The sequence below is a fragment of the Triturus cristatus genome, chromosome 5_2 (assembly GCF_964204655.1).
Source record: "Triturus cristatus chromosome 5_2, aTriCri1.1, whole genome shotgun sequence".
NCBI classification, from domain to species: domain Eukaryota; kingdom Metazoa; phylum Chordata; class Amphibia; order Caudata; family Salamandridae; genus Triturus; species Triturus cristatus.
In genome coordinates, this window is record NC_140588.1 from 1,065,750,852 (window position 1) to 1,065,776,462 (window position 25,611).

Consider the following 25,611-nt stretch of genomic DNA (forward strand, 5'->3'; position numbering starts at 1 on the left):
TTAGACCTCACTAACAAGAACACCCCCAATATAAAATTTTAGGTTTGGTAATCGGGGGAGAACAACATACATGATCAATGATCCTTTCTTTATAACCGGTCTACTTCACATGGGAAATTAATCTAGAATACTCACTGATATCATTCATATATTTGTTGCATTCTTTATAAATGTATTTCTGTTACATTAATTTAAAACTTTATTAATGTAAAAGCCTCTGTGCGAACAGACATATTTGTCCAGAGGCGTAATTAATCTCTTTTGAATGGTAAAATGCCGTTATGCCATTGATGAGATGCTTTCACAGTGCTAAGGCAGATATGGTGAAAGCTTAGGCTGTCTACTCATTACCAAGCCATCTATCAGTAAAACAGTCTGTCTTTAATGTATTCATATAGTACTATTTCTTGGGGTCACAAGGCATTCAGAATTTGTCTGGCATTATTTGTGACCATATCATTTAACATTTGTGTCGTGGGGCCGCAATACTGCTGCGCCCCGGTTAGATGACCATGAGTTCTGTTTTAGCCCGTGACTCTCTCATGCTAGCAAGGGTCATAAAATCAAAGCTGATCACATGATGTGGTGTTGAGTTAGATACCAATATGGTTTACACAGGCATTCAATAAATTGAATGCCCCAACAGTGCTTTAACTTGTAAATGAAAAGGATTGTACATACATAGCTATAAAAAAAATTCAGGTTGAATCTTTTCTGGATTTACATTCCGTGCATTATTCCGCCATATAATACTTGGGCCTGAAATTCTCTTCTTAGTCCTCTGGTTTTTTTTTGTTGCACATCCGAGCCTGTTATCATTTTGTGACTTATCTGTCCCTCTTGTGATGTCAGATGCCTGCCAGGAAGTCACTGTGTGTGGTCGCCATCTTCAGATTTTTTGGGGGGTCTGAAAGCAACAGCTCTACCAAAGTGAAGTAGAAGGTCGACAGATTGAGATAATTCTGAAAGAAAATCAGTGTGCAATCAACATCACGTAGAAAGAGGAGGAGGGTAACCGAAATCCAGCAAAAAAAACAACGAAGTCTGTGGAACACATGGTGACTAGATTGGTCAGAGAATGCCCTTCTAGGGCAGCAATCGCTGTGGGCTAAGGGTAATAAGTCCTTTAGATTTCTTCCCCAGTGCTGCAATAAATTTGCCCTGAGAGACAACCATCAAATGCCTACACAACACTGGACCCAAATACCTCAACGACAGGATCAACATCCACGTACCCAAAAGAAACCTCCGATCCTCCAACCTTGCACTGGCTGAAACCCCGCGCATCCACAGAGCCAGAGCAGGTGGAAGATCCTTCCCTCATATTGCGGCCACAACTTGGAACGAGCTCCCGACAGACATCAGACTCGCCTCCTCTCTGAACACCTTCAGAAAGGCCCTCAAGACCTGACTTTTCAGCAAACGCTTTGCAACCCCTGATTGGTTGGTCAAAACTTGGCCTACCTAGGAACACAGCACCGAGGGTTCTGAAGCATGTGCCAAGTTGTAGCCAAAGACCTTTAGAACGATGGAGAAGCAGAGACATGCACACTAAAATATGCAAGCTCAGAAGAAAGCCTGCTCGTCATGAGGGACCTCAGGTTGTCAAGTGAGGAGGAAGCCGAATTGGCTCAGGGAGACTTTGATGCTGAGGTGGGGACCATCAACGATGAACGGGAGCGGTCCCAGAAGAAGCCGAAGGAGAGGTGTGTGCAGGAAACGCACAAAAAACATGAGTTAACTTAGCCAAAGGCTTCAGGCTTGAAACCTACAAAGACTGTCTTGGCGCCAAAGCACTCTTCGATGGCAAGTCAAAGGAGGAGGAGATTGACGGGTCCCATTCTAAAGACGCCACTAGAGTATGCCCCCCCAAAAAAAAACATTGACATTGATAGACTACCAACAGCAGAAGAATATAAAGACGCTGGCAGCCAAAACCTCGGCGACAAAGAAAAGACTGCTGCCTCAGCTCCACGCCAAAGAGAGGGCGCTCGAAGTCAAGCGAAGGAGGAAGTGACTTGAGGCCAAGATGGCCGCAATCCTACAGAAGGAAAAGGATTTTGATGCTTTCTTCTGGAATTTTGAACCCCCAGTGAAACCTGCAATGGAGAATAGCTACTAGGACGCAAAGCTTGTTGACCATGAACCTCTAAACATACGAGAGACACAGGAAGAACAGATGTTCTACGAAGAGGAAGACCCTAAGGCTTGGGTAATTTTCCAGGACCAATTGCAGGATCTTGACACTGACTCACAAGTAGAGAGAGTTGACATGTACCCGTCAAAGTCTTCCCCCCTGGATGATATTAGCAAGTATAACGTAGTGGTGAAGAGTGCGTCGGACAAATATGGGGTCCGCTGGAGGAAGAAAAGACACAAACCTGTTTCTTATTAGAAACACTCACTGTGGAAGAGGTGTGGCGCAGTGGCCAGGGTGCCTGACTCTGGACCACGGGGTTCACGGTTCGATCCCCAGCGCTGGTGGCAGGTTAGCCCAGCACCATGTGACTCTGGGCAATAGTTCGCTTAATCTTCCCGATGGCCCCCAGCGCCGGGACACCTCTCCGGAGGTAGCTGTGCGCTTTACAAATGCTGGTATTTCATTTCACTTCTCTCCTCACAAAGCAAGTGTCAGTTGATCACAGGGCTACCCAGGGAAGAAAGGTATTTAAAGACCTGGCGACCTGCAAACTAGTAACCTAGAGAGTGGAAATGAAATGCAAACACTATTTGAAAGACCCTCCTACATATGAGGTAATGAGACACTGGAATTGTGACCCCTGCAAGGAAGGAGACCAGTGTCTCCTCATCTGGACCATCTCCCAAAAAGGAGAGTCTAAGTATTAAGATGTTGGGGTAAAAATTTGAAAGAGGTTCTGCAACGCAATGGCATATCGCCAACTCACTGCGCTCTTAAACAGATTATCCCACTAACATTGGGAAGAAGTGGGAAGTGGGAAAAAGACATTGTTGCTCGTAGAGGAAGAAAAACAATAGCCAACGCGTGCCTAAAGTCGGCACTAGATGCAGCAGCCCTAACAAGTTGGCAGTTGGTGCGGGGTACAAGCCTAAGAAGGCCTGCTTAGCTGCAAGTGTCGGGGTGTAAGAACAATGTGTAAGCTAATATAATCAACACCACCTTCAATAGAGAACAACTGTTCACCGCCACAGTGGACAACACACAGCAACAATTAAACAAGCATTGGCATAGCCAATAGGTCTCGCCTTTGGGACCTTATAAGTGTTTACCCATGCAACAGTTGATGCTGTTGCACCAAGGAAATTGTGCTGCATAACTAAATACTTGTAAGGTCCCAAAGGCGAGACCTATTGGCTATGCCAATGATTGTCTTTAAGGTTGCTTCATATGTGCAGAGCAAAAACCAGCCAACTCGTTTCGTCCACAAATGGACTTCTTCAAGGCAGAAAAGATGTTGAGAAATCTATTGTGTAATCCACTCGTGCAACAAGTTAGTTTCACCAGTTGATCCAGGTACAAGTCTTCCTAGAACATTCCATCAAAATGTTTAGAATTAATGACATTTCCTCCATCCCTAAAGTCCATGCGTCACATATGTTTCAAACGGATGCAAGAATTGGGGCAGGTCAGCCCATCATCGAACACTACAATTGGGGCCAAGTAGGAAACGGAGAAACACCCTTCTCGACCGCGGTGCCACAAGACTAACCACCAGAATATAATGCAGCAACTTCATAACTGCCACAACACAGGCACGCCCCTGCTACCCTGACCACCACAAATGTTGTCTTTCTGACTAAGCGCTATAACAATACATACAATGCATACATGTGAAAAAGAATTACATTTTGAGGTCTAATCTCTGGAAGACCTAGTGTATGTTTCTGGTACATAGTGCACGTGTATAGCACCTCAGAGCGGTCACATCGCTTAGATACACCGAAGTCCTACATATGTACTTCAGATCTATTCCATAGGTCCTACTATATACGTACAGATATAAACGGTGAAAATAAAAGTGAAGGCAACAATCTTTGATAAAAAAGGATATGTGATGGAACACTCCCAAAATGACATGTAGGGCCCTTGTCTCAGACTTGCGTTATAATTGTGGTTACAATGATTAATTGGTCTTGCAAGCCTCGCGAAACAAACAGAAGAGCCTCTAGGCGCTTTAGGTAATGTTCAGAAAATTGTATTTTTTAACTCTCAACAAGAAATTCGAAAAAACATACCATCCAAACTGCCATGAATCAAATTTAAAAAGTAAGAAATCTCAGATTCTGCTCTTGCGACACCTGGCCCCCGCCCCCTTGCAGGCCTTGGGGGCCTTCAAATATCTTTGCCTTTCTTTCAGTTTACCCACTGCTCGGTTGCCCCCTTTTTTTTTTTTTTTTTTTTTTTTTTTTTTTTTTTGATCCAGGGACGCACCTAAAGGCAAATTTCCAGGGCGGGGGGGCTAAAAAAAAATTTCAGGGGGGCCGACTCTTCCAGTAGAGTGGAGATGCAGAGGCTCTAGAAGGGGTGGGAAAAAAACGAAGCCTCACTTACAAGCAAATGGTCTTTTAAAGACCTGTGAAGTACTCTGGTGCGGCTGTGTGCTCCTGGGAAGCTGTCTCAGCCCTGGCTGCCACACACGGGGGTGGGGGGAGGGGTGGACTGAAGCCCTTTGATCCCAATGGGCGCTGCGCGCCTGGTTTGATCCGTTGCAAACTGCTCACTGTAAAGCGCAGAGGGGCAGAATTACACAGTAAAAGTATGCTGGCAGGGAGGGTGTGTGTTCAGTGCCAGCTAGGGGCATTAAAGCCAAGCCCTCGCCGTCTGTGCCAGCTTATACAACTACTTGCCAGAAAGGCGCAACCCCACCTTGGCAGGGGTCATGAGAGCAGAGATGGTGACCCCATTCAATGATCTGTCTTTCTGCCCCAGACAGTGCCAAGAAGGTGTTTTGTTAAAATAGGTTTGCAGTCTGTGCAGCAAAGTGAATAAACATATAGAATGGATGGGAAGAAACATGCACTGGTGGAAAAGAGCAGGGAGGGAAGAGAAAAGATTTATAACGCTCAAAAGCAAACCTAACCCCCTCTGGGCGCTTCTGTGCTCAACAGAATAATTGATGATTTACCTAGAACTAAAACAGGGGTAGGCGGATTGTTTCCACAAGTGCATATTCTGGCAGCCCAGGGAGCAAAAGCAACCGGAGAGAATCTGCTCTGACCAACATCACGCGGTGCTGACAGTTGGGGAAGCCGGGATTGAAAGTCAAGTTTCCTAGTTCCAATGCATGGAATGTAGGCGGCACATCACGTATCTCGAAGTCTCATAAAGAGCAAAGCTGTTTTCGTTAAACAGTGGTAAAACAGCAAGACCTAAAACAATGAGCTGTCTGCTCGTGTGTACCCTCTGTCCTAAATCACATTTGCTGCTGTTGAAGTCGGAACTGCTTGGGGCGTGAGCACCTCATTGCCCAGCAGATTAAAGAGAATTTGGCTGTAAAGTATTGAGTGTCGGATTTTCGGTTGTAGCTGAGAAGCTAACATTTGACTGACTGTGTAGAGGAACTCCATCTCCCAAAATGCAACTGAAAAGCACATGAAAGACAGATGAAACCCGGATTGGTTGCCAAACCAATACCGAAAAGAGAGAGTGCACAACCGATATTGGTGAATAGTAAGTGCTTGCGAGTTATCTACCACGATCGTGACCTACTGCCAGATATCGATATGCAAAAATGCAGACTCTGACCTCTGAAATACTGAATCCCTGCCGTCTTGGCAAAATTAAGTATATAGTGTGTTCGTCGTTGCAAAGCGCTAAATTTCGAAATCTAAAAAGAAATGATATTCATGATCAAAAAGAGCTGATGATGCGTGTTATTTCCACATGCCCCAAGGGTTTCGCTTACCCGAGGCTTTGCTAAAAAGTTTCCTTCGTTGCGGAGCTTTAAGTGTTCCGTGCTACAAAAGTTATGTATTTAAACGTGCTTCATTGTGCGTGCCCGAACGTTAGGGAATGAGTGAAAAGAAAGGAGGACTCGAGGAGGAGCTTAGCGCGCATCCAAGATGGTCGCGTGAGCACAGGGCTCCCCGGACCCTCGCCACTCCTCGTAATTTATCCTGATGATATCCTGACTTCTTGGACGGGCTTTCAAAGGTGAACCTAGACTGAGTCCATAACTCTTTCCAGAATTTGAATCGGACTTGGGCGACCGAAATTACAGCACTTTGAACTTTTGAGGCCCACCTTGAGGCCGTGCCGGGGACTTGGTGATCTGTGGAGCCGGGACGTAGTTGAACAACAACGGCATTGGGACCTCACCAGTGGCCGTATCCCCACTTTCGGTTTCACTTTCGGTTTCTGGCATGGTCTCACTGAGTCTTTGTTTCGCTCGGCCGGGGACCAGTCCAGTCCCCTTCTGGTGTCATCGCTGCCTCCTCATTACAGCGTACTGGGTCGAGTCGCGACACTCTCCGGACCCCACGAGCCAGCTTCTTGGCCGGTCGGTGCCCGACCTGCGGGCGGCCGTTTTCGCTCGGTCTTGTGGGTCCCTCCGGGGTGCATCTTCCACCATGGCGGGCAGGGGTGAACCCGAGAAGCGGAAGACCAAGACGTCTCTTCGTGGGGGACAGTTCAGACAAATGTTATGGACCGCTATACTCAAGCCAAAGGATCCCCCGGGCTCTCCAGCAGTACCCCGGAGGACGCCAGAGAAGACCCATCTGCCCCTGGTGACTTGTCCCTGCAGGACATTATGGGCGCCATCACCGGCATGAAGGAGACCATCGGCCAGCAGTATGAGGCCCTGGCTCGTAAAATTGACACGGTCGCCATCGATGTCACTCTAATCAGGGCTGACCTGTCTAAAACTAACGAGAAGGTGAAGTCACTGGACTTGAAGACCTCCAGCCTCACGGCCGAGGTGTCGGAACTCCGAACAGCCCTTGGCGCTCTGAAATCGGCCAACGACTTGATGTCCCATCGGCTGGAGGATTTTGAGAACAGGGCAAGACGCAACAACATCCGCGTCATAGGTGTTCCGGAGAATCCCGAGACTCGTTCTGTTGACCTCCTGGTCGAAGATTTAATCCTTACCCATCTTGCCCCTTCTGGACTCAGCAAGTTTTTCGCTGTCGAGCGTGCACATAGTGTCCCGGGCGGTATGGCCAAGCCTGGCGCTCCCCCGAGGCCTATCATCGCTAAACTTTTTCATTTCAGGGACCGTGATGCGATTTTGCAGGCTTCGAGGGTGCACGGCCCGGTGAAATTTGAAAACTCCTCTGTCAATTTGTTCCCGGACTTCACTCAACTTGTTCAGAGACAGAGGTTGGGCTTTCAGGGGGTTAAGCGACGTCTCCGGGACCTGGGCTTGAAGTATGCTATGCTTTTCCCTACCAGGCTTCGAGTGGAACTTGAGGAACGGACCTTCTTTTTCGAACGACCGGACAATGTGAGTGACTGGTTGGATTCCCTGCCTTGTCAGGGCGATCGAACGGGGCACCCTGGCGGTGCCGAGGGTGGTGAGCCTCCACAGAAGTGACCTTTCGGTCCCGAACCTTGATAATTGGACATTGCTCAGTTGGGTTTTACCTCTTTTGTATATTTTGTCTTCTAGTAGTTCGCGTCTGGGTGGCGGATGGAGACTGGCCTCTCTCCTCCTCCGGGGTCTTTTTGTAGAATGGGATTGTTAGGGCGACAGGCACACTCCATTTTGGGGTGGTTTTATAGTCTGCAGGTGTGCAGGGAGGGGGGAATTGTAACGGGTTTTTGTTGGGGTGTTTGTGTCCGTGTTTTCTTTTCTCAAGGTGGCATATTGGTTCTTTCTTTGCTTCAGGTGTCCTGCTCTCTGTGGGGAGACTCCTGCTACTTTTGTGGGGATGGGGGGTAGTGGGTTGAGGTTGATATCTTGGAACGTCAATGGATTGGGGGATCGTACCAAACGGGGTGTTGTACTGCAATATTTGCGTCGTTTGACTCCTGATGTTGTACTCCTGCAGGAGACGCATTTGGTCGGCAATGTGTGTCATGCTATGAATAGGTGGGGATACCGATTGGTTGCACACTCCGGGTTCACCACTGGTTCCAGAGGGGTTGGTATTCTTGTCCGGTCTTCCCTCCCACTAGAGATTGATAATGTCATCCTTGACGACAGAGGGCGTTATGCTGCCCTAACTGGTAGGTGGGAGGGTAAGACCCTTTCCTTAGTCACGATATATGTGCCCCCAGGCCTCCAGACCTCCACTTTCTCTGATGTTGGTCGGATGTTGCTGGAACTCCCCGATAGTCTTCTCCTCATGGGTGGGGACTTTAACTCTGTGCTGTCCGGCGATCTGGATCGTCTCCCCCCCCCCCCCCCCACCCCCCCCCAGGGCCCTTCCCGTTTCCCAATCATGGCTCGGTGGGTTTTTGGACACCTTTGGTCTGGTGGATTGCTGGAGGTTAATGCACCCGACGCAATGTCAATACACCTTCCACTCCGGGGCTCATGGGAGTCTCTCCAGGCTTGATTACTTCCTCATGCCCGCGGCCCAGTCCACCCACGTTGGGGAGGTTCGACACTTGGCCCGGGGCATTTCAGATCACTCCCCTGTGTGGCTCCTTTTCGATACAGGCACGCAAGCCGCGGGGCGGATCGCCCCTATTAACCCTTGGCATCTGCGCAACCCCAAGACTCGTGACAGCCTCATTAAGTCGCTCGACCACTACTTCCTGGAGAACGAGGGGTCTGTCTTGTCCTCAGTGTCCCTGTGGGAAGCCTTCAAAACTGTTATTCGTGGACAGGCCCTCTCTTTAATAGCGGAGACCAAGAAAGCTAGGAGTGGGGAGGTCGTGAGGCTGGAGGCTGAAATACTGGAGTTGGAGGCTGAACTAGACTCAGGTGTCACCCAGGATAGGCTCCACGCCCTTAGCTTGAAACAGTTTGAATACAAATTGCTTGTTACTGATGCCGCCAAGACACTGTACAGGGAACAGCAAGGTAGACTGTATGATGTTGGGGATAAGGCGGGTAAACTGATTGCGTGGCTTGATAAGGAGAGAGTGAACCGCGTGGTCCCTGTGCTTCAGAATTCCAACGGTGTGCGTGTGACTGACCTGGCGAGATTGTGAAGTGCTTTGCTGACTATTTTCGTGTGGTCTACTCCCCGGTGTCCGATAGAGATGAGGATGACTCTCGTTCCTTATTGAGGGACATTGCACTGCCTTGCCTGTCTGAAGAGGATCGAGAGTGCATGGAGGCTTCGTTGTCAGCCGACGAGATTGCTACCGCGATTCGTTCCCTTCGTACTGGTAAGGCTATGGGCCCCAATGGATTGCCCATTGAATTGTACAAATTGTGCCCGGATAAAGCCGCACCGTTTCTCCGTGATATGTTTTTGGAGTCGCATGAGCTTGGTTCCCTCCCTAGTGACCAGCGTCTGGCCACCATAGTTGTGATTCCCAAGGAGGGCAAGCCTCGTGATCGTTGTGCCTCATACAGGCCCATTTCCCTATTGAATGCTGAACCGAAGATTCTCGCTAAGGTCCTCGCTAATCGCTTGCTCGCTGTTATCTGTGACCTGATTCATCCGGATCAATCTGGTTTCATTCCGCACCGGAACACTGCTCTCAACCTGTGGCGTTTGCATGGCGTTCTCGCCAGGGCGGAGTTCCTTTCCGAGCCGGCCATCTTGGCTTCCTTGGACGCCACGATGGCCTTTGATACGATAGAATGGCCATACCTCTGGGCCACACTGGCGAAGTTGGGTTTCGGTGCGGGCTTTATTAGTTGGGTGAGACTTTTATATACGGATCCGCTAGCTCAGGTTGTTGTCAATGGGAGGGTGTCCCAGCCCTTCGCTCTCGGGAGGGGTACTAGGCAGGGGTGTCCGTTGTCCCCCCTGCTCTTTGCTCTTGCTCTAGAACCGCTCGCAGCCTGGCTCCGATGGGAACCGTCGATAAAGGGCATTCAGTGGGCCCCTGGCTTTGAGGACCGAGTCTCGTTGTACGCCGACGATATTCTTCTGTACCTCACCTCCCCGCATGAATCCCTTAATGTCCTTTTTGACGTCCTCACTTCTTTCGGGGGAAACTCCGGGCTGATCATTAATTGGTCTAAATCTTGTGTGTATGTTATTTCCGGAGGCCTTCCCCCCCTTGCCGAATAGGTTTCCCATTCAAATTTCGCAATCCGGTTTCAAGTACTTGGGGGTCTACGTATCGTTGGACCCGGCGGTCCGCCATGAGCATAATCTCCTTCCTCCTCTCCGGCGATTGAAGTTGGATGTGGCTCGCTGGCGTAGGTTGCCGTTGTCGCCACTCGGTCGAGCGGCACTTTTTAAAATGATGTCCCTGCCCCGATTTCTCTACGCACTCCAGAACTCCTTTGATATTATTCCGGCGGCCTACTTCCGGGAGGTAGAGGGTTTACAGAGGACTTATTTGGGACGGTCGCGCTCGCATCGCTCTTGCAAAACTGACTCTCCCCTGGTATGACGGGGGCATTGTGCTCCCGGACATCAGGAGGTACTATTGGGCCTCCCAGCTGTCCGCTATCAACCATGTTACGTATGCACCCGGTCCGAATCCGGCTTTCGAGATGGATAAATATCAGTTGCCTGGTGGCAACTTCAACAGAGCGCTCTATTCTCGGACGGCGGGGAGGAACCTAACGGGACCCACTAAGATTGCAGTACGTGTGTGGAAGGATGCCAATGTGGCCATGCGTTGGAATGATCGCCTGACACGAGCGACCCCTTTGTTTGCGTCGGACGGATTGGGATGCCTCTGGACAACGAAAGGTTTTGAGAACTGGGATATGATTGGCATTAGCAGAGTGGGTGATCTTTGGGTGAAAGGTTCGGTCAAATCCTTTGCGGTGCTTCAGAGTGAATATAAGTTGAGTGAGAGGGAGTCCTTCTGGTACGCACAGGTTCGCCACGCTTTGCTGTCGGTCTTCAGGGCCGGTACCACGGTCCCCGCAGCTTCACCACTCGAGGACCGTATACTTGATGGTCATCTGCCCGATAGTACGATTTTTGATTTATAAGAAATTAATCAACAATCGGGCGGACCTCCTTGTGCATCTTCGGGAGGCCTGGGCCGGAGACGGGTTGGAGTTGGACGACGAGGACTGGCAGTCTGCACTGTCCTCCCCGAAGGAGGTCGCCATTCCTGCCCGTCTCCGTCTTGTCCAGCTTAAAATTCTTCACCATGTTTATGTGACGGGTCCTCGTTTGGTCGTGATGGGTTTTTCTTCGGATGGGCTGTGTAAGCGCGGCTGTGGAATGAGCGCCACCTTCCTTCATATCCTTTGGGAGTGTCGCGAGGTTGCGGCTTATTGGCGCCGTGTGCATGCGGTAATGGAGTGTGTCACTGGGGTCGCTCTGTTGCCTGAGGCTCGTCGATGTTTTCTGAATGTATGGGAGCCGAATGATTACAGCGTTGCCCAGGCCCGGTGGGAACATGATTGCAAAGAGGGATATCTCACAGCTTTGGGGTTCCCGACGGCCTCCCACCGTGTCAGTGTGGAAGGAGAACATGGACTGGTGCATGTTCAGAGAGAAGACGGTAGATCTGGTTCGGGGCAAGCCCGGGGCGTGGGGTAGAATCTGGGGTCAGTGGAACGCCTACCGAGGTAACATTTGTACGCCCCCTTTTGAAGATACTTCTGACATTTCTCTTTCCCCCTGATCCTGAGGTTCCCGGAATACTGTACTCATTATGCTGATTGTTCTGACTTCCCCGCTGCCTTTCCCCCCCCCCCCGGGTCATCTTTATTGACCTCCTGATTCTTTACCTGGTATGGTGGGGTCCCCCCATCGGCGCTTGACACCGTCTAGATTGTTTCGCGCCTTGAGTTTTTTTGTTTTTGTTTTATTTCTTTGTTCGTTCTTTTCTCTTAAAATTTAAAATATCTGTATCCTGCCTAACTTCTGAGTTGCCGAGACTAACTTTTGTAATCCTGCTGCGCCTCTGGGGATCAGTCGCTGCTTTGTGATGTCACGTAATTGGAATGTATATACTAGCGGTCGGCCCTGGTGGTTGTAGGCCCATGTTTGTACTGCTGGTCTTCTGCACAATAAAGTTTTTCACAAAGGAAAAAAAAAAAATCCCCTCATGGTGCCGAATAAACCATCCAAGAAATTCATTGCACGTTGCATCAACATTATACAAAGGAAGATGATGTTGGATAAAATCACTAAATTGCAAATATTTCAAATTAAAAAAAACTCGTTGAAGAAAGAAGGACTCTGTGTGATGCCGATCTTTGTACAGTGTTAGTCGACTGTGTAAAAAAAGTTGAGAAATACAGCGGTCGCGAAATGGGTTACAAGTACCGTGTATTTTGGATGTGAAAAATAAAATGAAATAGAATAAAACATGCTGGTGAAAAAGAGGTTTAACATGCGCTGATCACATGTCCCACCCGGCACACTAAAAACAAGCATTGACCGCGCGGCCATGAAAGTGATGCGGCCCTCGAACGTGATCAACGGAGGAAAGACAGATGGCGGCTGCGCGCGTGCACGCTCACATGCACGCAAGCTTTAGGACACCAAAAGCCTGTGGCAGCACTTTGAAAACCCACCTACTAAATGTCTCGCAGAGCAGCGCATGCGCTGGCTCAGGTGAGACCTAAAAAGGACAAAGGGCCAGATGTACAAATCATTTTTCTGGTTGCATACATTTGTGACCGGAAAATACTTTTTTAAATGTACAAAATGCGATTCAGCAACTTGTTACCAAATCGCATTCTGCATTTGTGATTTGGTATTTGGAAGGGGTGTGTTTAGGGCGCCCCTTCTAAATGCCCAATCGGTGTGGTATGTATTATTATTTTGCGACCGAATTCTGGTTGCAAAACAGTAATACTTTACCACCAGTTTAAAACTGGTGGTAACCCATTCGCAATGGGGAAGGGGTCCACTGGGGGCCACCTTCCCCTTTGAAAATGGAAAACAAATATGTATTAAGAGCATGCAGTGGTGCCAAAGACCACTGCCTATTCTTATCTTAAACAAGCATTTGCAATGCAATAGGTCTAGCATTACTGAAGGTTGAGCTATTGGCGTTGCAAATAATGTTTTTTTTATTTTTAAGTCGAGCCTAGAGTCAGCGCTCATGCGCTGCTCTGCGGGACTTCTTGTTGTGGAGTAGGGAATGGAAGCTCCCCCCATATTTGCCATTGGCTTGTCATTGTCCTTCCTAAATGCTGGCGTCTGATTCATAAAATAGGCTTGTTAGCCCCTCCTTAGTACCACTGCATCTTCATTTGTCACCTCCCATGGCGACTTGCCCTTTTGCTTCGGTTGTTACACAGTACCTGTTATCTAGTCTTTAAGCACTATTTTCTTCATCGAGTTTCTCTTACTGCAGGCACAACATGCTTTGGTGCCTTCTTTACAACCCCTCCCTCCCATTGTCCTTGCCTTCTTTATTCCACTCTGTGCCTTCTTTACCCCCTCCTCCCGTTGTCCGTGCCTTCTTTACCCTCCCCCGCCCTCCCTCCTGTTGTCCGTACCTTCTTAAACCCCCTCTGCCCACCCTCCCGTTGTCCGTGATGCCTACCATCTGCAATGCAGCAGGTCTTGTGTTAACGCAAGTTTGAGCTATTGGCATTGTAAATGACAATGGCTTATTATTTATGTTTTGCTTTTTAAAACATAAATAAAACGCATTGTCATTTACAATGCCAATAGCTTAAACTTGCGTAAACGCGAGACCTATTGCATTGCAAAGGCTCGTTATTTTTTATCAACAAATATCACAGCAGTAGCATAAGTAATAAAAGAAATCCATGAAGAAAGGAAAGGGTGCAGTACTAGAAGTTGTTACTAGGTGTCCCTGTGGAGTTGTAAAAGGACCTTTATTAACCATATTAGGTACTGCACCCTTAATGTAATTAGAAAGAGGAATTTCAGCTGAGCATACTTTACCATTTGTTTTTATTGAAAGTGAGTGTTTTTTAGGTCTCGCCTGACCCAGCGCATGCGCTGGTCTGGCGAGACTTATTGAGAGGGCTCCAAAAATTGCTACCAGGCCAGCCTAGAGCTACGGTGCATGTGCGCGGGCGCGCGCGCTGCTTTTACCGCGATTACTTTCACTTTCACTTCCGCTTTGATGTTTGATCGCGATCACTTTCGTGGCCGCTTGGCATAGCCAATAGGTCTCGCTTTTGGTACCTTATAAGTATTTGGTTATGCAACTGTTGCATGGCTAAACACTTATAAGGTCCCAAAGGCGAGACCTATTGGCTATGCCAATACTTGTGTTAGCTTGCATTTAAAAAATGCACTATTAAAATAAACAATGGTAAATTTTTAAAACTCAAGTTAACAAAAATCTTGCTTCCAATAAAAACAAATGGAAACAATTGTTCATCTGCAATCTTTCCCTTTATAATTGAATTACGGTTGAAGTATTTTATGTGGCACATATTTACAACTCCACAGGGACACCTAGTAACCTGTAGTAATGCTTTGTGGATTTTATTTCATTACTCATGGTACTGCTGGAATATCTCTTGACAAAAAAATGGAACAAACACTATCATTTGCAACGCAATAGTTCTAACTTTCAGTAATGTGACTTGTGGTTAGTTTTTTGTAGTTTGTTCCTGTAAATGAGTGTCAGCGGTGGCTGCCGCAGAGACATGTGATGGTAGAGGAGGGGATCCAGAGAGAATGGAACTGTGATGTACCATGTACCATGTTGCTTACGCTACAAGAAAGGGCACCAGACAGAACCTCTTTTATGTAAATAAGAGGTAAATGCCAAAGGTGCATGCTAGTCTGACTAACTCGATTTCCTTGAGCACGGTTAACTACGCTGTTGTCGAATGAAATGCTACTGCATGGCATGAGAGGTTTACATGTATGCAAACAATCTTTCAACCTGTACCGAAAGCTGTAATTTTACTGTGAAATTAATAACTTGGTGAAAACGGACCTTCAACTCGGCAACTGCTATTCCATGTCTTTGCATTTTGAAGTGGTGAGGTTTGCCTGTAGCAAAGGGGCTGAATGTTCCCCCCCTCTTCTACACAACGACATGGTTGGTCATATCGCCACAGTGGTTTTTACTAAAAATTTGAAGTTGAATCCAACTCCATTATTTTAATTTATTGAATCATGAGGCTAAGTGGTGCATTGGAGTATTTACTGAAATTACTGAATTGTTTTGTCCGTTGTGCTCTGATTTCACAGGCGTGCCGTTCTGGTTAACAAAATAAAAATAAAAGCAGGAGAGCTTGTCCTGCCTGCAACAGCAGACCGCAGAAAGTCATTTGAGAAAATAGTGCTCACAGGCTGTAATTAAAACATCCAGAGTAACAACGCATTGTAACAAGGGAAGCCCTCATGCAAGGATACTACAGGAGAAAAGGAGGGACTACAAAGCCTATTTGACAAATCAAAAGCTACCATTTACAAAGGACAGTAACAGGAGCCAATTGAAAAGATGGGCAGAAAATGGGCGGAGCTTTAAGTCCATACCTGAATACAGCTCGAAGAGACTGCCCGGGTGCCACTAAGGCGAGACCTAAAAATAAACCTGCAAAGTTATATTTTTTTCCTTTTAAATGCATCCCTTTTTCTGGCTTTATTTTAAAAACGAAGAGATTGCTTTATGAAAAAGCATTCACAGACATGGTGGTCTGCTGACCTCAACAGGCAACCATCCCTTTGATGGCTGCGATTCCTAATGGGTCGCTAATTGCGACCTACCTCATTAATATGCATGAGGGGGGTCTATTTGCGACCCATGCAGGAATCTATAATGAACCTCAAAAGATTTTTATACATTTTCCGATTCGTAGAGAATTGCAGTTAGAAAATCGGTGTTCCTAATGTTAGTACATCTAGCCCAAAGATGCAACAAACTCCTTTGGGACCTTGCAGTTCAGGGGCAACCATTATAGCCAACTGCTGCCTCATGAAGACCAACAGAAAGCGGATGTTTCCAAGTCCCTAGATCACACCAGTTCAACCAACAGGCGAATCGGCGGCAGGGAACACAGCAGTGAGGGACAGAGGTCTGCTGTCCAGAGGAGTGGGCTCCTCGGTAAATGACTCTCCAAGACAAACCCCTCACTCCCAACTAGTCGCCCATCTAGTCAGTGGGTGACTTGTTGGAGGAGCTCTGGCCCTGCTTGGAGGTTCTTCAGTAAATGTTTCCACATAGTCTGACAGTAGGAGAGATTTCTAAGATGAGAAGATCAATTAGCCATCAGAAATATTACAAGTGGTGAGAGGTCAACTTTGCACTCCAACCAAAATGAAATATCCAAAGGTCCTTGAATATTACATATGCTAGAAGTGCCTTAATGAGAGAGTATCCTATAGGCTGTCATAATGACTGCAGCCTTGGGTTGCAGCCTTGGACGCGGGAAGAAGTACAGTGTGAGAATAAGTGATGGATTGTAAAATGTATTTTGCAGTTTCGATTGGTGTTCCGTGTGGAAAAGCATAATGTAATGCCCTGGAAAAGTAGACATTGAAAGTAGAATATCTGTCTGAACACCCATACCATTGATGCGAATAAGACGTTCTTATTTCAGAGCTAAATTAAGTTTTTAACTATTTGGGGCATGTTTTTGAAAATGTCTGTTTCGTTTTGTGTATATGTGCGTATGGTTTTTCTGCATTTGTTGGATGATATACCTTCAATAGGAGGACTATAGATTCGGATCACTAGAATTTAATAAGATTGCTGTATTTGGTTTAAAAAATTAAAACGCAAGCTTAGTAGCTCGAGTGCAAAAACACTAAGCTGACTACACATAAAACGTAGGCTCATAGTCTTGTTATCAGTTAAAGATAGACTTTATTCTAAAGACGAGAGGGGCTAATAACTCTCCCTTTCCCAATAGACTTTGGCCTTTCCTTTGAGCCTTACGCTAATTCAACTTTATAGATACTTGAATTGATACTCTCTCCGCTTGCAAAACCACCACCTCAAATCCCCAAGCAGGCAGATCAGCTACGGTGGCTCCAGTCTGGTTCAATGCAAGTTTTGTGTGTTGTGATCAAAACAGTGGTTAGGTGATGTTTATATTCAGACCTTTGAAACTTGAGGTGAAAGGCTCTGAACATGAAACTAGTTGCTTGAGTAAGGACATATACTGGAATGAAAGCCCAGACCTTCACCAGTTATCAGAGTAAGTAAATCTATTGCAGCGGCAGATGTGCTTCCCGCATCCATACTGCAGCCCCTAGCTTGTCGTAAAACCCCTGGTTGTCTTATTTACAAATAATGATCCTATAAGACTACTGCTTTAGTAAATCTCTCTCGGAATGCTTACATTGTAATGCCTGTAATCTAGTTTCTCAGAGGTATGCAATATGTAGTGAATTATTATTTGTCAGAGATGTGAGGCAACCGAGGGAAGCGGGGCTGGTGGGAAGTGGGGGATGATCTAGAAAAAACCTAAGCAATGTCTGTTAAACAATTCATGTGACCTAACTCAACTCGTACGCGAGTACCAGCTTTGTACTTGAATATGTTGTGGTGGACCGGAGCTGCTGAAGTGTTTCTTGCAGATATTTTTTATTCACTGCATGTACTTCTCTGACAGGGTCCTTGGTGCTGGGTATCCAAGCCTGCCGACCATGACTGTGGACGAATGGTACGACCAGCAACAGATGCATTGTGCCCTGCCTGACCAAAGGATCCCACGTGGAGAAGAAGGTAAGACCAAAGTGTGTCTCTTTCACACTTCGAATTGAGTGGTTTTGAAAACATAAACATGGTGGATATAGAAAATCATATGTTTGAGGCATGTGAGCTGTAGATCACATGCTGTGCATACTCCTGCCATCTAGTGTTGGGTCTGGATGTTTGCAAGTTGCTTTTCTTTGAAGAAGTCTTTCCAGTCACGAGGTAAGCTGACTCCTCCTTTAAGTGATAGTGGGCATGGGCATCAACTCCATTGTTGGATTGTTTTTTTTTTTTCCGCCATCGGGTTCGGACGTGTATTGCGCTCCTTTTTGGAATCGGTCCTCGGGTTCCCCTCCGTGCTCAATCCACTCTACCCTTGACTTAATTTTTTTTTAATAAGTTTCCTTTTCTCTGCGGTTTGACTCGACCATCAAGAAATCTCCATTTCGATTGGGAATTCGATGGCGGCCTTCCGGCCTATCCGCGTCGGTCCGGCTCCTTGTCGATGGAATGGACTCGGTTCAAATTCTGTCCCCCGTGCCACGCAAAGTTTCTGACTGAAATCAGGTGTGTACATTGTGCTCGTCTCCAGAGCACAAAGAGCAAGACTGTGACACATACTGATCCTTCAGATCGAAGAAAACTCTCCGTGATAGTCGGGCTCGACGTCGAGAGAAGCAGCGGCAGAGTTGGACGACACACCGGATCTCTTCGGAAGAGGAGCTCTCAGCGGCTGAATAAGAATAGGCTTTAGCGGCGTCGAACTCCGAATCAGAGTTGCAGATTGTCCTCGAGGACAACAATGTGCTGCAGGGACAATGGGACGGGAGTACAGAAGACCCCTTCTCCCCCCACCCACTGTCCCTAAAAAAAAATCTGTCTTCGGCACAACCTCTGCCTTCAGGCCAAGGTCGGCACGAGAAGAGGCTTTTAATGCTCTGCCTTCTGGCTCGTTACCAAAACACTCTGACAAGCCTTCCGGCTCGGGACAGAGTTGTCCAAAACCCACTTCTGAGTCGAAACGTTCGGGCACTAAGCACAAATAAGCTCGGACCTGAAACCTTCGACACCGAAACCAAAGAAACATTATTCAGGGGCGGAAATCTTCAGCGCCGAAAGGACATTCCAGTTCGGCACTGGAGTTTTCAGTGCCGAGAACTAAAGAGCTGACCGCACCGCAACTGGTTACAAACATGGAAGTTGTACCACCTAAATCGAATCCGAAAAAACTCCATAGTAATCCTGACACAGGGTATATTCATGCTTAACCGCCGTCCAAACACAAGCTTCCTGATGACGACAGCTCTCATAAGATTCCGTTTAAGAGGAAAAATGTGGGTACTAATCCTTTTCACATTCTACCATCTCCCCCTCCACCATAGCCTGATCACTTGCACATTACACCTCATAAGTCTCCTCTACCTCACCCTGATGCAGGTGATACTGATGATGATGACGACACAGTTACCCGTAGATCCTTGGGCGGAACATACAATTGATCCTCCACAGGATACAGACCCAGATCTTTACCCTGCCAGACCATCTCCACCTGATGACAATCTGTCATATCAGGAGCTCATTGCTAGAGCGGCACAGTACCATGGGGTGGAGCTCCATAACGCGTCCTTAGAGGAGGATTTTCTCTTTGAAACTCTGGGGAGCACATAAGTCCAGTCAGACACTGCCTATGCTTAAGGGTATGTTGATATTATTATTGTCAAAAAACAATGACTCCTGTGGACATTTAATGAAGTAATCTCAGTGTATATATGCACAATGGCAATGCAATGGGTTATGGTGATGTTGGCAAGAGAAGGATTCGAGTACACCTCAGGTTTGTATTTAACTCACAATAATTTATATAATCCTTGATACAGTAATACATTTGAACATTTAGTTCTTGGTGGGTAGGTAGTGTCCCAGTGAAAAACGGAACCTAGAAAATTAGTGACATATGTGTGACATATATACAAGGTTTTGCAGCGTGAATCTTTCTGGATTCACTATGCTGTGCATTATTCCGCGATCTGGTGGTTGGGTCCGGATTCGTAGTCTTTCTTTTTTTTTTTTTTTTTGTAGCCCAGGTGGGCGTCGACGTCCCACCATTTGGTGCACCTCGTGACGTCGTCGTGCTTCCTGCGGAAGTCCCACCTTTTGGGGTGCCATTTTCGGATTCTTTTTTCTGCCGTTGGGTCTGGATCGTCATCGAGAAGCTCCAGAGTTTTAGATGAAGGAAGAAGGGAAATACGCGAGTTTCATCGAAGGAGAACTTTTAGAAGACTACAGAGAGAAAGGTATCACAGCCGGGACGACGAAGGAGGGGATCCTCGAAATTCTTCGACGCCCATAGGAAAATGCGCACTCAGAGGCTCTGAGCGCAATGGACAAGACACCATTTAAGTTCTGCCCTAACTGCCACCACAAGTACGCGCAGAAGGACCAACATCCGGTCTGCAACCTTTACCTGCCGTTCGACCACGAGAGCAAGGACTGCAATGCCTGTTCCGCTTTCGCGCCGAAGACTCTCCGGGTGAGAGAACGTCAGAGGAGAGCCAACTTCAGCATGGAAGGCAAGGGTAAGGCCCTGTCACTGTACGATCTGGGCCTCTCCACCGACGATGAAGACAACATCGCCGAGGGACCTGATGTCTTCACGGTCGCAGAGACGGATAAGAAAACGCCTGACGAGGTAAGACACGTCGAGTACAAAACCACCAAAAGGGCCCCGAAAATCGGAAGGTGACTCTCGAAAAAATGAGTCAAAGTCCTCGAAGGAAACACCGGCGCCGAAAATTTCGACGTCTGCCGGTGGTTCAAAGGACAAAAGGCCGAGCGGATCCTTCGAGAAGGACTCCCAGGTGCCGAAGACCGCCGAGAGGCAGAGTTCGTCGAAACACACCCACGAGGTGGGACGTTCGGCGACGAAAGACAAGGCCGCGTCGACGCAAGCTCCGTCGAAGACACCTGCGGTCGACGCCGAGCACATCTCAAGCATGGAAAAGAAAAAGAGAAGGCTCGAGGCGGAGATGGAGAGCATCCTTCAGAGGAAGAAGGAGTTCGACGAAAGAATGAAACCATTCAAAATCCCAACGGTCCCAACGACGGATGTCGTTGAGATCGAGGAACAGGGAGATTTCGACGCCGAAGAGCAGTCGAGAGGTCCTGAAGAGGAGGAAGAAGGCCCCTACTATGAGGGAGAAGAGGATGAAGAGGATCAGCAGTCGTTCTACGGCTCGGCGCCGTCGACGACTCGGGAGCTGGAATGGCAGGACATCGACACCGAAAATCCCGAAGAGCCCGTGGACTCGTATCCTTCGAGGCCTTCGCCGCCAGACGACATCGGAGCTTACAACATGGCCATCAAGAGTGCTGCAGCAGCCTTTGGTGTGAAATTGGACGAGGAGAAGCCAAAAGCAGACTTCCTACTCGAAACTCTGCTCCCCATCCAGACGAGGAGCCAGTTCCTCCCCATGCTCCAAAGCGTGATGAACCAAGGGAAGAAGGCGTTTAAGGACCCGGGAACATGCCGGTCCATCACTCCCAGAACGGAAAAGAAGTACAAGCACTCCTCGCAGGGTCCTCCTTACATCAAGGAATCGGTCACTGCCGACTCCATCATTGCTTCCACGGCCAGGAAAAGAGCCAATGTGCCGGCGACCTCGGGCCCACCTCCTGATGAGGGGAGCAGAAGGATGGACCTCACTGGAAGGAAGGTAGAAAGAAACGCCACAATGCACTGGCGCATGGCAAACTCAAACGCGCTACTGAACAGACCCCAGTACCAGCATTGGGATGAGATGGGGGGGAACTAGTCGAGCATCTCCCAGAAGAGTACCGTCAAAGGACTTCCCATCTAGTGGAGGAAGGGAAGAATATCGCCAACTCATGCATCAAGACTGCATTGGACTGGGCGGAAACTTCGAGCAGACTGATGGCCATGGGGATCACTGAAAGGAGACAGGCTTGGCTCAGAATTTCTGGATTCAAGCAGGAAGACCAGAATAACATACTCTACACCCCTTTCAACGGTGAAACGCTGTTCGTGGAAACTGTGGACGAGAAGCTCACCCAACTGAAAAAGGAAAATGAGACCGCAAGATCCATGGGGGCCCTGCAATTCAGAGGGATGCGAAGAGGCACCCCAAATCGGAGACCCTACGGAAGGGGAGGAATCCAGCAGGGTACGTCGCACCAGACATTCCAGCAAGGGCAGCAAGGTGACAGTCACAGCCAGCAGGGACAGCAGAAGCAGAACTGGCAGTACCAGCCTCGAGGTCAGTCCTTTCGCGGGAGGGGAAACGGACGTGGCCAAAGGAGGAGAGGGGGAGACCAACCCTCATCTAAGTGACTACACACGCAAAAAGACGCTCACCCCCAGCATACCCCGAAGGGTGAAGCGCAATGTAAGAACACCAAGGGGGTTACACAAAACAAGCGCCTACGAACATGCAACACCGGCAGGCGGAAGACTGGGCCTCTACTTTCAACAATGGCGACAAATAACCTCAGACAAATGGGTTCTCAACGTCATACAGCACGGATACTGCATAGAGTTAGAGAAAAGGCCTCCAAACAAGAAACCAAAGAGAATACAGCGCTCGGGCCAAGAGCTCGCTCAACTCAGGGAGGAGACACTTCAACTACTGAAAAAGAGGGCCATAGAACCAGTGCCATGCAGAGAAAGGAACAAGGGAGTGTACTCAACTACTTCCTGGTACCAAAGGTGGACGAATCACTAAGACCCATCCTGGACCTAAGATTCCTAAACAAATTCATAAAGACGCAAAAATTCAAGATGACATCACTACAAAAAGTGCTACCCCAAATGCGAGGCGGAGACTTCATGTCCACCGTGCATCTCAAGGACGCCTACCTGCACATCCCAATGAACAGACGACATAAAAACCTGTTAAGGTTCAACATCAACCAGGATCATTATCAGTTTACAACCCTTGCATTCGGTCTAAAGTCTGCCCCAAGGGTTTTCACAAAATGCCTTGCAGCAGTAGCAGCGTACCTACGAAGGGAAGGGATTCATGTGTATCCTTACCTAGACAACTGGCTAATCCAAGCAAGCACTCGCGACAAGTGGGAGGAGCACGCAGAACGGGTGACAAGAACACTAACAAACCTGGGGTTCTCGATACACTGGGGGAAGTAATCGATGGAACCAGAACAGGTGAAGATCTTCCTGGGGGCGAAGATCAACACCATAGACGGAACGGTCATGCCCAGCGACAGAAGAACAATAGCCCTGCTGAACGAGATACGTCTCTACCAGAAGGGGCGAGTTCTGACAGTGAGAACAGTGAGCAAGATCATGGGGATGATGGTGTCATGCATCCACCTAGTCCCCAATGTACGGCTTCACATGAGACCATTCCAAGAATGGCTGCAACAGCAATGGTCACAAGCAAGCGGGAGTTGGGAGGATCTAGTGGTTGTTACGCACCCAGTGCAGGAGGAGATAGCATGGTGGAACAGGGAGAACTTGACTACAGGAAAGACCTTGATACCACCAATCCCAACTGTGACCATCACCACGGACGCATCACAAATAGGATGGGGAGCACACATGAACAAACTCGGGGTGAGGGGTCTGTGGACTCCGGCAGATGCGGTCAGACACATCAATTACCTGGAATTGGAGACTGTCCTGCTAGCCCTGAAGGCCTTCCAGAAGCAGCTATACAACCAGAAAGTGTTGATACAGACGGACAATACTACTACCATGTTCTATATCAACAAGCAGGGAGGGACACAATCGTTCCCCCTTTCCACTCTGGCACAGGAGATTTGGAGATGGGCCATCCCACTCAAGATAGACCTGCTGGCCATACACCTACCAGGGAAGGACAATGTGGAGGCAGACTGGCTCAGCAGACAGACATCGGCATCCCACGAGTGGGAGCTCAATGGGCAGGAAACGCAGAGGCTATTCCAAAGGTGGGGAACACCGACAATAGACCTGTTTGCAACACGCCTGAATGCAAAATGCCAAAACTTCGCATCCAGACAACCAGAACAGCAATCGCAAGGGAATGCCCTATGGATAAGTTGGTCAAAGACATTTTGCCTACGCTTTTCCACCGATACCGCTGTTACACAGGGTGCTCGACAAGTGCAGAACCAGCAACATGACACTGATCCTAGTGGCACCACAGTGGGCAAGGCAGACCTGGTTCTCTCAAATAGTGGAAATGGCACAAGGCACTCCTCACAAATTCACAAGAAGAAAGGACCTGCTCTCCATGCAGAACGGAGAGGTCCTGCACCCAGAGCCAGAGAGCCTCAGCCTGGCGGCATGGCTCCTGAAGACTTAGAGTTTGCGCACCTGAACCTACCTCCAAGCACTATGCGAGTGTTGCGGGAGGCAAGGAGACCTACTACACGAAAATGCTATGGGGAGAAATGGAAAAGGTTCACAATATGGTGCAGCAGAAATAAACTACTGAATAAAATGACAACAGAGTCAACGGTGCTTAGATATCTCACACACCTACTAAAAAGTAATCTGTGCTCATCCTCCCTAAGGGTACACCTAGCGGCAAACGTAGCTTACACACGAGGGGAGAGAGGAGGAAGTCTCTTTACGTCACAGGTAGTAAAGAGGTTCCTGGAGGGGGCGAAAAGAATTGCGCCACCAAAGAGGATGCCGCCGCCGGCATGGAACCTCAACGTGGTCCTAACCGAGCTTATGAAGGCGCCGTTTGAGCCCATCCACAAGGCCACGCTGCAAATGCTGACAATGAAAACAGCCTTCCTGGTATCGATAACCTCGCTGCGCAGAGTGAGCGAGCTGCAAGCACTGACACTGCAAGAGCCCTACATCCAGATACACAAGGATAGGGAGGTTCTAAGAAAGGACCCACACTTCATGCCTAAGGTGGTGTCGACATTCCATATGAACCAGACAATTCAGATACCGAGTTTCTTTCAAAACCCCACAACAAGCGCAGAAAGGGCACTGCACACTAGACGCTAGAAGGGCAGTGATGCACTACATTGAGAGGACCAAAGAGCACAGGAAGACCAAGCAGCTCTTTGTCTCCTTTGCGACTAGTTTCCTGGGTAGACCCGTGACAAAAGCCACCATTGCACGATGGATCGCACTGACAATACAATTCTGCCACAAACAGGCAGGGCAGGAGCTATCGGATGGGCCACGAGCCCACTCCACAAGGAAGAAGGGAGCAACTATTGCCTTTCTGGCAAATACGCCCATTCAAGACATATGCCTGGCGGCAACATGGGCTTCGGTGCACACGTTCACCAAGCACTACTGCGTGGACATACAGATGAACAAGGAAGCACAAGTAGGACAGAAGGTGCTCCAACACATATTCAACAGCCAACACTCATCTACCACCCAGCCGCCACAAAGATAACAAACCGCTACTAAGTCTATGCACAGCATAGTGAATCCAGAAAGATTCACGCTGCAAAACGAATAGTTTCTTACCTGTCGGTGTAGTTTTGCAGCTTGAAGATCTTTCTGGATTCACTAGCGAACCCACGAAGGGAAAAAAGAACCCGAAGATGGCGCCCCAAAGGTGGGACTTCCGCAGGAAGCACGGCGACGTCTCGAGAGGTGCACCAAATGGTGAGACGTCGACGCCCACCTGGGCTACAAAAAAAACCAAAAGAAAGACTACGAATCCGGACCCAACCACCAGATCGCGGAATAATGCACAGCATAGTGAATCCAGAACGATCTTCAAGCTGCAAAACTACACCGACAGGTAAGAAACTATTCGTTTCCTACGCTTCATATAAACAACCATGAACAGATATATATTCTCACTGAACAGCGCTTAATACAATGATCAGCGCTGGTATAGAATGGCTGGTTTATGAAAACTGTCGACAACGTTTCGACCCTGTGTGCAGTGTAGCGTCTCTTCAGGACCTATGATTGTAGGGACACCTGAAGGGTAATAGCCCAGCTCGTGTGGAGGGTGTAGCACCGTGAATGAGATAAGGAAAAAGGTACTCAC

The 25,611-nt window shown here is 48.2% G+C and overlaps 1 protein-coding gene across 1 annotated transcript in view; it reads left to right on the plus strand.

The window, feature by feature from the left end:
- The window catches only part of IGBP1 (immunoglobulin binding protein 1), a 111,301-nt gene that overhangs the window by 52,978 nt on the left and 32,712 nt on the right, over positions 1 to 25,611 (plus strand). The window contains exon 5 of the mRNA XM_085608347.1: positions 17,532 to 17,644. Within this exon, the coding sequence (XP_085464473.1) occupies positions 17,532 to 17,644 (113 nt within the window). The remainder of the gene's footprint in view (positions 1 to 17,531; positions 17,645 to 25,611) is intronic.